Below are 11,593 nucleotides of genomic sequence, written 5' to 3' on the forward strand. Positions count from 1 at the left end.
TTCAAAAATATATTTTTCATTAAAATTGAATAAAAACTGTTGAAATTATGATAGGATTAACAAAAGCAAGCCTAGTCGTCAGGAGAACCTGCCTTTCCCTGACTCCCCTGTTTGGCGTCTTCTGTGCGGTAGAGCGCATATTGCAAATATATGAATTGTTTTATCATTTTGTAGAACTTTTCACGTCCTACGTTAAACTCTTTGAATTTTAAAGAAATTCTGAGTTTGAAAGAAGTTATGAACTTTTAAAGCAAGCCTAGCCATCTGTAGAAGCTGCCTTCCCCCGACACCCTTCTTTGGCTTTTTCTGTGCGGTGGAGCGCATTTGGCACGTAGTTGAATTTTATAATATTTTATAGAAAAGTTCAAGTCCTACATATTACTTTTCGAATTTTTGAAAATTTTTGATTTTGAAAAAAGTTATGAGCTTTTAAAGCAAGCCTAGTAATCAGTAGAAGCTGCCTTCCCCGACCCCTCCTGTTTGGCGGTTTCTGTACGGTAGAGCGCATTTGGCAAGTAATTCATTTTTATACAGTTTTGTAGAACTTTCTAAGGTCTACATTTTACGTTTTGAATTTTCAAAAAATATCTATATTGAAAAAAGTTATGAGCTTTTTTGTGAAACAACTTTTTTGAAAATTTTCGAAAAACTGATTTTTTTTCAAAAATTCAAAACTTTGAAATGTTTTTTCCTCAAATTTAGATCATAGAATCAATAAATCGATACCTTAAAAAAGTCCGATGTGGGACATGGAATATCTTTTAATATCTCCATCATTGCCATTTTTTGATCTTCCGGAATAAATAAAAAAATTGCTAGCGAATAAAAAAATGCCAAAATTATTCGAAACGAATAATAAAGGACTTTTGTACATTTTCGAGAAATTCGAAATCGATTCGATGGAATTGAATTGTGTCGATTTTCCAATAGAATTGTCATCGACATTATCATTACTGAAAAAGTCAAAATTTCAGAATTTTAGGATTTTAAAAACTAAAAAAAATTTAAAACTTACCATAAATACTCATAATACCTAACCAAATCTGTACGGGAACGGGGACATTTAGGAAATGTAATAATCCTACTGGAAATCCAGCAACAGCTGGAAAAATGAGATATGGGGTGATAAGGACGGAGAGAAGGATATCCACAAGGCTGGACCTGGAAAAATGGGGACCATTGAATTTTTGGAACAGTAAGAATTATTGATTTTTGCAGAATGAGTAATACATCTTAAATATCTACATTTCGCAATTTGAATTTCGGAAAAATATTGATTTTGAAGGAAGTTATGACCATAAACTCAAGTCTTGTCGTCAGGAGAAGCTGTCTTCCCGACCTTCCTGTTTGGTATTTCCTGTGCGGTAGAGCGCGTTTGACAGGCAATTGAATTGTGTATGGGTTTGAAGAAATTTTGATCACCTACATTTAACAAGTTGAATTTTTGAAAAATATCAATTTTGAAGAAAGTTATGAGTCTAAGCGTAAGCCTTGTCGGCTGGATAAGATTTCTTCTTAAGCTTCCAGTTGAGTGTCTCCTGTGCGGTAGAGCGCATTAGACAAATAACTGAGTTAAATGATATTTTGTAGAACTTTTCAAGGTCTACAGTATCCTATTTTAATTTTATGAAAATGTTGAGTTTGAAGAAAGTTATACGTTTTTTTGTAAAACAATAAAAACATTTTTTTTCAATTTTTAGAATTTTTGGAATTTAGGCTTATTTAGCCATCTTTTGTGTTTTCTGTGCGGTAGAGTGCGTTTGATAGGTAATTGATTTACATATGATCTTGTAGAACTTTTCAAGTCCTACATTTAGCTTTTTGAATTTTTAAAAAATATTGGTTTTAAAGGAAGTTATGATCCTAAACGCAAGCCTTGTCGTCAGGAGAAGCTGTATTCGCCGAATCTCCTGTTTAGCGTCTTCTGTGTGGTGGAGCGCATTTGGTAACTGACTGCATTTTATATCATTTTTAAGCAATTTTCAAAGTCTACATTATACTTTTTGAATTTTTGAAGAAAATTGATTATGAAGAAATTTATAAGCATTTTTGTAAAACAACTTTTTTTTCCAAAAAAAAATATTTTTTTTCAATTTCTCAAATTTTTAATTTTCTCAGATTTAGCCATCTTTATACTAATTTTAAGCAAATTTTTACGCTGATTTCAAAAATATAACTTTCAAAACAATTGAAACAAAATTCATGGAGTTATGATGAAATTACCAAACGCAATCCTTGTCGTCTGGAGAAGCTGCCTTCCCTGACTCTTTTGTTCAGTGTCTTCTGTGCGGTAGAGCGCATTAGGCAAATAACTAAATTGTATAATATTTTGTAGAACTATCCAAGGTCTACATTATCTTTTTTGAATTTTTCAAAAATATCGGTTTTGAAGAAAGTTGTGATCCTAAACTCAAGGCTTGTTGCCAGTAGAAGCTGCATTCCCGGACTCTCTTGTTCAGTGTTTTCTGTGCGGTAGAGCGCAATTGGCGCGTAATTGAATTTTATATTATTTTTTAGGAAATTTCAAGTCCTACATATTACTTTTTGGATTTTTGAAAAATATTGATTTTGAAAAAAGTTATGAACGTTTTTGTAAAACAACTTTTTTTTGAAAATTAATTTTTTTCCAAATTTAAAAACTTTTTTCAAAACCCACCAAAAATGCAAATTGAACAGTGGCCATCGATAAAAAGTCATATAAACCGGGGTCTTGAACAGAATACAGTAACCACCGAGTAGATGAAACGGTAGCACAACTACAGTAATCGAATGCGAAGTGAATGCTAATCCTTGCCATGTACACAGAAAGTTATCGCATTTCTGGCATTTTGTGTAGTTTGTAGTGTAGTAGTCGTGGATGGACATTGTTTCTGGAATTTAGAATCTGAATTTGAAAAAAAAATTGAAAAAAAATTGGAAATATTTTTTTTCTGAAAATAAACTAGAAAGATTTTGTCAGACATCACTTTTTCTGTCCTAATGCAAATGTCATAAATTTCGAATTAATTTAGGTGAATTTAATTTTTCAGAGTACCTAATTGAATTTAGAAAATTCTAGAGACAAAAAGTGTTTTTTTTTCTGAATTTTTTTTTCAGAAAATAATAAATTATAAAGTTCAAAGATGAGAGCAGGTGCAAATTTTGGACTTTTTAATCCAAATTTTCAGATAAGAAACGTTCTTCTAGAATTTTCCAATTTTGCGAATTTCGGAAAAAAAAAGTTTGCAAAAAAAAATTGAAAATCAAATTTCCTTTTTTTTTTGAAAAAATTCAAGTTCAAACAATGAATCAGAGCTAAAAGTCAAAAAAAAAACAAGAGTTAATTGACCAATTAAATCAGAAGCTAAGAGATCGAAAATCTCTGGGAAAAACAGTTTTTTAAAAAACACTTGTGACCGTGTAGCTTGTTTTGCTCCTCTGTCTTTGACTCCTTATATCTCCCGATCCATTAAAGCTAAGAAAAATTTGTAAACTACAAATTTGTGTAAAATTATATCGGCTTTATTTTTGCACTTGACAAAAGTTTTGTAACTTTTTTGGTTTTCGAGATATTTCAATTTTTCTAAAATCGTATTTAATTTATAGGTCAATCGGTACTAGTCGTCTGCGATCGAGACTTTTTTAAGATCAAAAGATAATATAAAATTTATTTATTTAAAAAAATAAAAATGAAAAAAAAAAGAATCAAGTAGAAGAGCCAAGGAAGAGCTCAGAGAGCAGACAGAATGACCAATAGAGCTCCTGAAAAATCAATGTTTTTTTAGTATCCGTCTTTTCTCGTGTCTAGTGAAAGATATCAAAAAGTGGTCCACTAATAAAATGTTCATCATAAAATTCTACACATTTTGATAATTGAAAAAATTTTAATATCTTAATTAGTAGCCGAGATAATTAGGGTCAAAGTTAATGAACCTTCGACTCTAATTATCTCGGCTAGGAACAAAGATACCGAAAAGAGATAAACTGACGAATGTTTGATCATAAAATTTTATACAATTTATTAATCAACATTTCTTGATCTCTTTTTTTTCAAACTCACCAATTCCAAAGTACATAAAATTGAAATTGGCAGAATTGATTTCAGTAGTTTCTACTGGTTTTTCCGTTGATGGTGGCGGTGGCGGTGGTGTTGGAGTTGCTGGAGTTGTAAGTGGAGGTAGACAAGTTATAGTATTCAATAATTCGGTCATTTTCAATAGTGGGTTTGGAGCGATTATATATTTTATCACTTCATTATTTGGTACTTGAACCTTATTCGGTACTCGAACCGGTCGATAACCAGGAGGACACGGTGGGGGTCTAACAGGAGAACTGCCGAGAGGTGGAAATGGTTTCCGTGGCACTATTCCTACAGGGACCGCTGGTACCGGTGGATGGGGAATCCAGAATCTTTAAAAAAAAGTTCTCAATGTTCTCAACTCCTAGTAGATTAGCTTGTTGATAAATTTTAAATTTTTAGAAGAATCCATCTTCAAAAGTTCGGAATTCAGGGAACCCTCGGATTTTCAGAAATTCCAAGGAAACAAGAAACACTGTAAATTACAAACCCATTTATGGTGGAAGTGAGGAGAGAACCAAGAGCCAGGAAGACAAAAACGGACGTTGGGCGGATCATTGGAAGATTCGAGAACTCAACGAACTCACAATTTCTTGACTTCATATCCCAGATACCCTAGACCACTTCCCCAGATGTCATTGTCAGATCAATTAACTTTTTATTTGAGAAAAGCTTCTTTTTTCGCGTAATTTCTGTGATGTTGATGAAAATGACCTAGAGCTTCAAATTTTAGCTGAAAACATTCAAGAACTTCCTTCTAGAGGTTCCCAAAGGCCGATCCACATCCCTTAAAATCAAATTTACAGGATAATTCAGGCAAGATTAGTTCAAAAGAAGAATATAAACACAAAATTTAACATAATCAAAATCTTTATTCATTATGTCAAGTATGAAGTATGGATTCTATCAATCATGTGTGGCCGTGTAGTCCCATTGGACAGGATCAGAGAGCAGCCAGAACGACAAATGAGGCACCTGGAAATTTAAAATTTAGGGTTACGGTACTAGAATTTCCTGGAAACGTCTCGCCAAAAATAAGACTAAAATATGATGAAAGTTTTCGAGATCAATTTACAAGAACCGTACAAATTCCATATCTCATAAAAGTGGCTGAACCTTCGACGGGGGTTGTTCGGAAGTCTCCGCGGGAAGGCCCTGTTGTTGTTTCGCCGCCAAATGTACTTTCAGTTTTCCATTGAAGGGTCTAACATGGGTTTTTCGGGTTTTTCCTATTTTGGTTCTACTTTTGGTTCTGGTTCTGGCTCTGGTTCATAATCTTCTCCAAAAGCCACAGCGATCAATGCAAGAGCCAAAAAGAGCCAATCGTTTTGTGGAACATTTCTAGTCTGACTAGGGAAGGCCCCAACTCGGGTGTGGCGATACGGGTGGTGACCTATATCATCTGAAAGCTGACATGTTCTTGATTCCAAATCTTTTTTAAAAAATGTCCTCTCCCCTCTCCTCTCCCTGTTTTCCTCCCCTCTTCTACGCCCTCCCCACTCCCTCTCCTGCCGCTCCCATGTGGTCTAGTGGTTAGGATTCGTGGTTTTCACCCACGCGGCCCGGGTTCGATTCCCGGCATGGGAAGTTTCTTTTTTTTTCTTTTTTGAACTATATGATAAAATCAGATAAAGATCTGGAGCAAAGATAACAGTGTGTAAATCTAAGGATGGGTTTCAAAAGGAAGTTAATCAGTGTTTTCAAAATAGTTCACTAGGGAAGGCCCCAACTCGGGTGTGGCGATACGAGTGGTGACCTATATCATCTAAAAGCTGAAAATTTCCTGATTCCAAATCTGTTTTCAAAAAGTGCTTTGTCGCGGTAGTTTTCGAGAGAATCAGGTCAAAAGTTTCGAAAAATGACGTGGATTTTTCATCTCATTTTCCTTCCTCACGTATATAAGTTTTGAAGCGTTGAAAGAATGTGGAAGCGTGGTCGAATGGTTAGTGAGAAGGAATATCAAGTGATGACTCTCTGGTTCGACTCCCTCGAGCTGCTTAACTTTTTTCGAACTTTTTTCTTCGTTTTTTCCTGGTGACTGTATCTGACTTCTTGGTGATCCTATATGATTCCATATACTTGGAATTGCTTTCAATTTTGATTTTAACTGTTTTCCTGTTATTTTCGAAATTTTTGTTTTCATCCATTTTTCCACAATTTTCAAAGGATTGTGATCCATTGAAGATTCTAGGCAAACCGTATGTTTTTGATTTTGCTCAAACTATTGTCATTGATACTATTGGGCACGCTGATTACAGAACTAAAATCAGTTTTTTCATTATTTGGGGATTTTCCAATGTTTATGGTATTTTGATTGCTTGTCTACAATCTGACATGATTTCCTCTTTTTTTCGAAAAAAAAAAATCAATTCTGAAAAATTCAAAGAAAAAATTCAAAAAAAGTTTAGCAGCTCGAGAGAGTCGAACCAGAGAGTCATCACTTGATATTCGTCCTCACTAACCATTCGACCACGCTTCCACATTCTTTCAACGCTTCAAAACTTATATACGTGAGGAAGGAAAATTTTATTGAAAATTCACGTCATTTTTCGAAACTTTTGACCTGATTCTCTCGAAACTACCGCGACAATGTACTTTTTGAAAACAGATTTGGAATCAAAAAAATGTCAGCTTTCAGATGATATAGGCCACCACCCGCATCGCCACACCCGAGTTCGGGCCTTCCCTAGTGAACTATTTTGAAAACACTGATTAACTTCCTTTTGAAACCTATCCTTATATATACAAACTGTTATCTTTGCTCTAGATCTTCATCTGATTTTATCATATAGTTCAAAAAAGAAAAAAAAAGAAACTTCCCATGCCGGGAATCGAACCCGGGCCGCGTGGGTGAAAACCACGAATCCTAACCACTAGACCACATGGGAGCGGCGAGAGGGGGGAGTGGGGAGGGCGTATAGGCGGGAGAGGAAAGTGGAGCAAGGAGAGGGGGAGGTGGAGGGGAGAGGGGAAATTGAAATTTGGGATTTTGAATTTTGGATTTCTAAAAGATTCTAAAGGGTTAAGAAATGAGATAGCATATTAAGATTGATCGAAAATTTAAGATTATTAAAAAATTGAGAATTTTAGGATCAAAAACTGTAATAAATTTCAGTCGCGATACTCTACAAACATCGATTTCTTCATAATTGTGACATCTCCATCAAAATATTCTTTCGTCAGATTCCCATCTTCTTCTGGAGCATTCGTCAGGGAAATTCGAATTCTGTCTTTTGCGTCTGGCTTATATTGAAATCCTTCACAACTGATTTCGATGATCTTATTGCTTTTTGCATTGATGGTTCCAATTGTGTCCTGGAATTTATTTGTTTTTCTTATTCGAGCCTAATTATCTTGGCTAGAGATAAAGATATCGAAAAGATGCTATTTAATAAATTGTGTAAAATTTTATGGTGTACATGCTAATAGTTGACAAATTTTTCATATCGTTTAAAGGAGCCGAGATAAATTAAGTCAAAGTTTAAGCGCGCTACCTATCGTCTTTTGAACTATACCGCTTCTTTGAATTTAAAGTCCAAGCGCGTCCCCGCTTCTTTGACCCTAATTATTTCGGTTCCTGTACACGTTATCAAAACGTTATAAACTGATGAAATGTTTAGCATTAAATTTTACACATTTTATCAGTAGACTACTTTTTGATATCTCTTACAGTAACCAAGCTAAACTCACCCCAATTTTCAAGTGCTCCGGATTTCCATCCACTTCAATCTTGTACGCAACTCTTGCCCAAAACAAATTTCTGATTCTGAACCGTCCAACTGGATTCAAATCAAATGGAGCACAAAAGACAATCGATGAGCGTGGCTCCAAAATTATTTCCTTCTTTTTCAGGTCCCGTAGCCCTTGAAGCTCATGGGTAGATGGTTTGATGTCCACGATTTGGACGTCTGGGTCTTCTTGAGCATCAATTTTTAGGTTTGGGTATGGAGGAGGAAGATACGGTTTTGGAAGAAATTGAGCAAGTTGGGGAGATTGCATTGGAGCCAATGGTGGAGCAAGTATCGGAGTTGGAGCTGTAGAAACTAGTGGGGCAGGCAATGGGGCATTGAAATCTAGAAGAGTACATGGTTTTGGCGCCAAATTTCCGTTTTTCAAAATAAAAACACTTACTTTGATTAATACGATTATTGAATTGAATTTGCTGATCAGAATACGCGGGATTTTGAACTAATTGCTCAGCTGGTTCTTCTGAAAACTGTTAGATTAAATGCCTGTGATATCAGCTCAAATATCTTGCTTCCAATGAATGATATCAAAAAGTTGTTTACTGTTAAAATGTTTATCATGAAATTTTACACATTTTATTGGTCAACAGATTTTTGATATCTTTTACATGCACCGAGATATATTAGGTCAACGTTGAGAGCCAAAGGAGCCTCTAGCTTCTCTGCGCTCTCCTCCTTGAGCGCTGCTATCTCGTTGACCAATAAAGCTATCAAAAATTTATTAACTAGCAAAATGTGTAAAATATTACGATGAACATTTTATCAATTAACAACTTTTTGATATCTTTTACAGGAACCGAGATAATTAAGGTTATAAAGTTAATAGCTAACAAGGGAAGTGTTTTCAGAGGGGCGTTGAGAATTAGCTCAAAATTTGTACAAAGGTACTTTCGAGCATGCTGAATACGATTTCAGCAATATCTCGGTCATAACCCTAATAGGAACAAAAATATGGGCTTTCAAAGTGTTTTCAGTACTAAATTTTGACCAAAAACGTGCATTTTTCGAGCTTTAAAGGTGGGGGGACATGAAAAAAATAATGTTCTCGAAATTCCGTTCAAAGATGCCCCTCGAGGAGTTGAACTTGTGAGGGCGATGATTGAGGGTGCGGCGCCGCTAACGACTGAGCCACGCGGGCAAAGAGAAAGGGCACGCCCGATTGCATACATAAAGGCGAGGACGACAGCTGTACGCAGAGTGACATTAAGCGTTGTACACCGTCACGGTAGAATGCATACTCTAGCTACAAAAAAACTACGAAAAATCTCCTATCTCTCCACCTTTAAAACTCTTTTTCCAGGATTTTTTCAAGCGGGAAACTCTTTTTTGATCATTTCTCTATCATCTGAAATATTTTTGTACAATTAAAAAAAATTTTTTTTTTTCAAAAAAATCATCATGGGGTACCCCACACTTTACAAGTGATTTTTTGAGAAATTTTTTGAAAGTGCAAAAAAGTCTTTCAAACACTCAGAAATGATGGAAACATCATTTTCACAGAATTTGGCAGCGCGATTTCGTCTGTGAGCCCTGATAATTCACCAAAATCTGATAATTGCAAGAAATTTGAAAAACTGTAACTTCTCAAATATTTCTCAAAATCGCACGGATACACAGAAATATGTAAAGATCATGTGGGTGATAGATTTGGTGGTAATCCACTCAAAAAAAAAGCAAGACGGAGCAATTCCGAGAGTCGAAAGTTTTGCTTTTGGGCGATAGGGCAAGTCGAAAAAAACAATATTTCAAAATTTCTTCAAAATTTCAAACGCCTTCTTTTTCACTTTGAAAACGTCGGGAATTCATGAAATAAGTATAATTTGTTATTCAGGGGACCAAAATGGATATCGAAAATTCGTCTCGAAAAAAACAAAAAAAAGATTTACCACAGTGGGGTTCGAACCACCATAGTCAATCCTAATGAGTCTCCCTCTTACCACAACACCACACAGCCGATATTTTCCTCTGGCGGGGAGTGCGTATAGGAGAGAGGGGCGTAGTGGAGTGAGGGAGAGGGCGAAATCGACCAAAAATTTTCAGACGAAGATTTTTAGCTTGTTGATGATACTATGACCTAGATTTTTTCGTCATCGTGTTCCGGATATCTCAAACCATCAGTACTGAAATTTTTAGAAAATTCTCAACGCCCCTCTGAAAACACTTCCCGTAAGGAAGCCGCCACCCTAGCTTCTCTGAGCCCTCCTCCTTGATCGCTGCTTACGAAAAATTTTATTTTTTTTAATTTTCTAAAAGCACATATTTTGTTTAGTGAGCTCAAAAAATTTCAGCGTTCTAGATAGATTTTCAGCCGAGTTACAGCCTTTTGAAGCATTGACCGACGAGACAGCATGCAGAGGGAGGAGAGCGCAGACAGCTAGAGTGTCTGCGCCCTCCTGTTTCCACCTGCTGTCTCGCCGCCAAAACTTTGCTCTCGGTTCCCAGAGCAGCTTGGAACTTGATTTTTTCCAAGGAATTGTGTTAAAAAGTTTAGAAATTTATCTTATTTTAAAAAAAGTGCCCAAAATGACAGCATGTGGTAGTGTTCTAACACAAAAATCTCAAAAAAAAAATCTTGATTTTAGTTTGATTTTCTAAAAGCGCAATATTTGTTTAGTGAGCTCAAAAAATTTCAGCATTCTAGCTTAATTTTTGGTTGAGTTACAGCCTCTTGAAGTTCGCGGCAAGACAGCGTGCAAATGGAGGAGGGCGCAGACAGCCAGAGTGTCTGCGCCCTCTCTTTTCCGCCTGCTGACTCGCTTTCCAAAACTTCAAATTGGTGTATCTCGGCTCCCAGAGCAGCTAGGAACTTGATTTTTTGATAGAAATGTGTGAAAAGTTTAAAGATTTATTTTCGTTAAAAATTCATGAAATTTCGGTTTGTGACATGGCACAACTAGGCACCAAATTAACTTGCCGTGTTCTGTTTGAACAGTTTCTTCATTTGACACTAGCATATGTCCTTCTTTCTCTAAACGTTCTTGAAGAACTCGCTGAATGAGATCTCCTAAAAAACTTTTTGAAGAAAAAAAAAGGAAAATTTTTGAACTTACTATGATCATATTGGAACGAATTCTGAATATGCCCATTCACATTTTGGAGATCCACTTGATTGAAACTTTGGGTTTTTGGGATTTGAAGTTCTGAAGAGCCAGTAGGACATGGATTCTGATTCATGAAATAGCCAAAATGCTGTTGATACTGATTATTGAGAAACTTGTGGGACACATTGAGAGGTGTCTCTTGGCTGAGACGTTCGTCTGGAAATAGCATGGGCAAGTTGCCCAAGTCGTGGCCTTACCTTGAAAATTGATTCCTGGATGATTAAAATGCTGCGAATTCAATTGGGGTGACGGGAGCGTTGGATGAACTGAAAAATTTAGATAATTAGCCAATTAATTAGGCACCAACCATGCTGAATTATTGCCTTCAGCGGTCCACTACCATCCAGAGACCCATTATGGAATAGTGAAGGTTGAGGGACAGCTTGAGGCTTCAATTTCTTTCCTGAATTGAAATTTTTTACCCTAAAAATTAAGGAACTTTACTTGGTAGCTTCTGAGCAGCTGAGCGCTCTCTGTCTTCTGCAAGTGGCACATACATGATTGAGTGAGCGTTACTGTAGGGTACGCCAACCAGCTGTGGCAAGCCATGAACTGAAATTTCTGAACTGGTATGAATTTACAAACTTTGTTACACATTTCTAACAAAAAAACCTAGTTCCTAGCTGCTCTGTGAGCTGACATACGTCGATTTGAAGTTTCGGCCGGCGAGACACCAGGCGGAAGAAGGA

General features: G+C 36.1%; 2 protein-coding genes and 2 non-coding genes across 4 annotated transcripts in view; 1 reads left to right on the top strand and 3 right to left on the bottom strand.

Moving 5' to 3' along the window:
• Cbr-srh-79 overlaps window positions 1-4,615 on the bottom strand; it is a gene marked incomplete at both ends in the record, with an annotated part of 5,705 nt that extends 1,090 nt beyond the window's left edge. Inside the window, 5 exons of the mRNA XM_002642726.2 lie at window positions 727-953; window positions 1,016-1,161; window positions 2,657-2,870; window positions 4,040-4,389; window positions 4,548-4,615. Of these exons, the coding sequence (XP_002642772.2) occupies window positions 727-953; window positions 1,016-1,161; window positions 2,657-2,870; window positions 4,040-4,389; window positions 4,548-4,615 (1,005 nt within the window). The remainder of the gene's footprint in view (window positions 1-726; window positions 954-1,015; window positions 1,162-2,656; window positions 2,871-4,039; window positions 4,390-4,547) is intronic.
• Window positions 4,616-5,572: 957 nt separating this feature from the next.
• On the top strand, window positions 5,573-5,644 carry CBG28201. The gene has a single exon. It is a non-coding gene (tRNA).
• A 1,229-nt stretch (window positions 5,645-6,873) lies between these two features.
• On the bottom strand, window positions 6,874-6,945 carry CBG28828. The gene has a single exon. It is a non-coding gene (tRNA).
• A 223-nt stretch (window positions 6,946-7,168) lies between these two features.
• Window positions 7,169-11,403, bottom strand: CBG26068 (the record flags this gene model as incomplete). Its single annotated transcript, XM_045244594.1, has 7 exons — window positions 7,169-7,372; window positions 7,781-8,130; window positions 8,189-8,266; window positions 10,854-11,060; window positions 11,102-11,170; window positions 11,212-11,307; window positions 11,349-11,403. 7 exons carry the CDS (start codon window positions 11,401-11,403, stop codon window positions 7,169-7,171), a joined length of 1,059 nt encoding a protein of 352 aa, XP_045100389.1.
• Between the last annotated feature and the right edge of the window lie 190 nt (window positions 11,404-11,593).

This window comes from Caenorhabditis briggsae (assembly GCF_000004555.2).
Source record: "Caenorhabditis briggsae complete genome, chrIII, whole genome shotgun sequence".
Lineage (NCBI taxonomy): Eukaryota > Metazoa > Nematoda > Chromadorea > Rhabditida > Rhabditidae > Caenorhabditis > Caenorhabditis briggsae.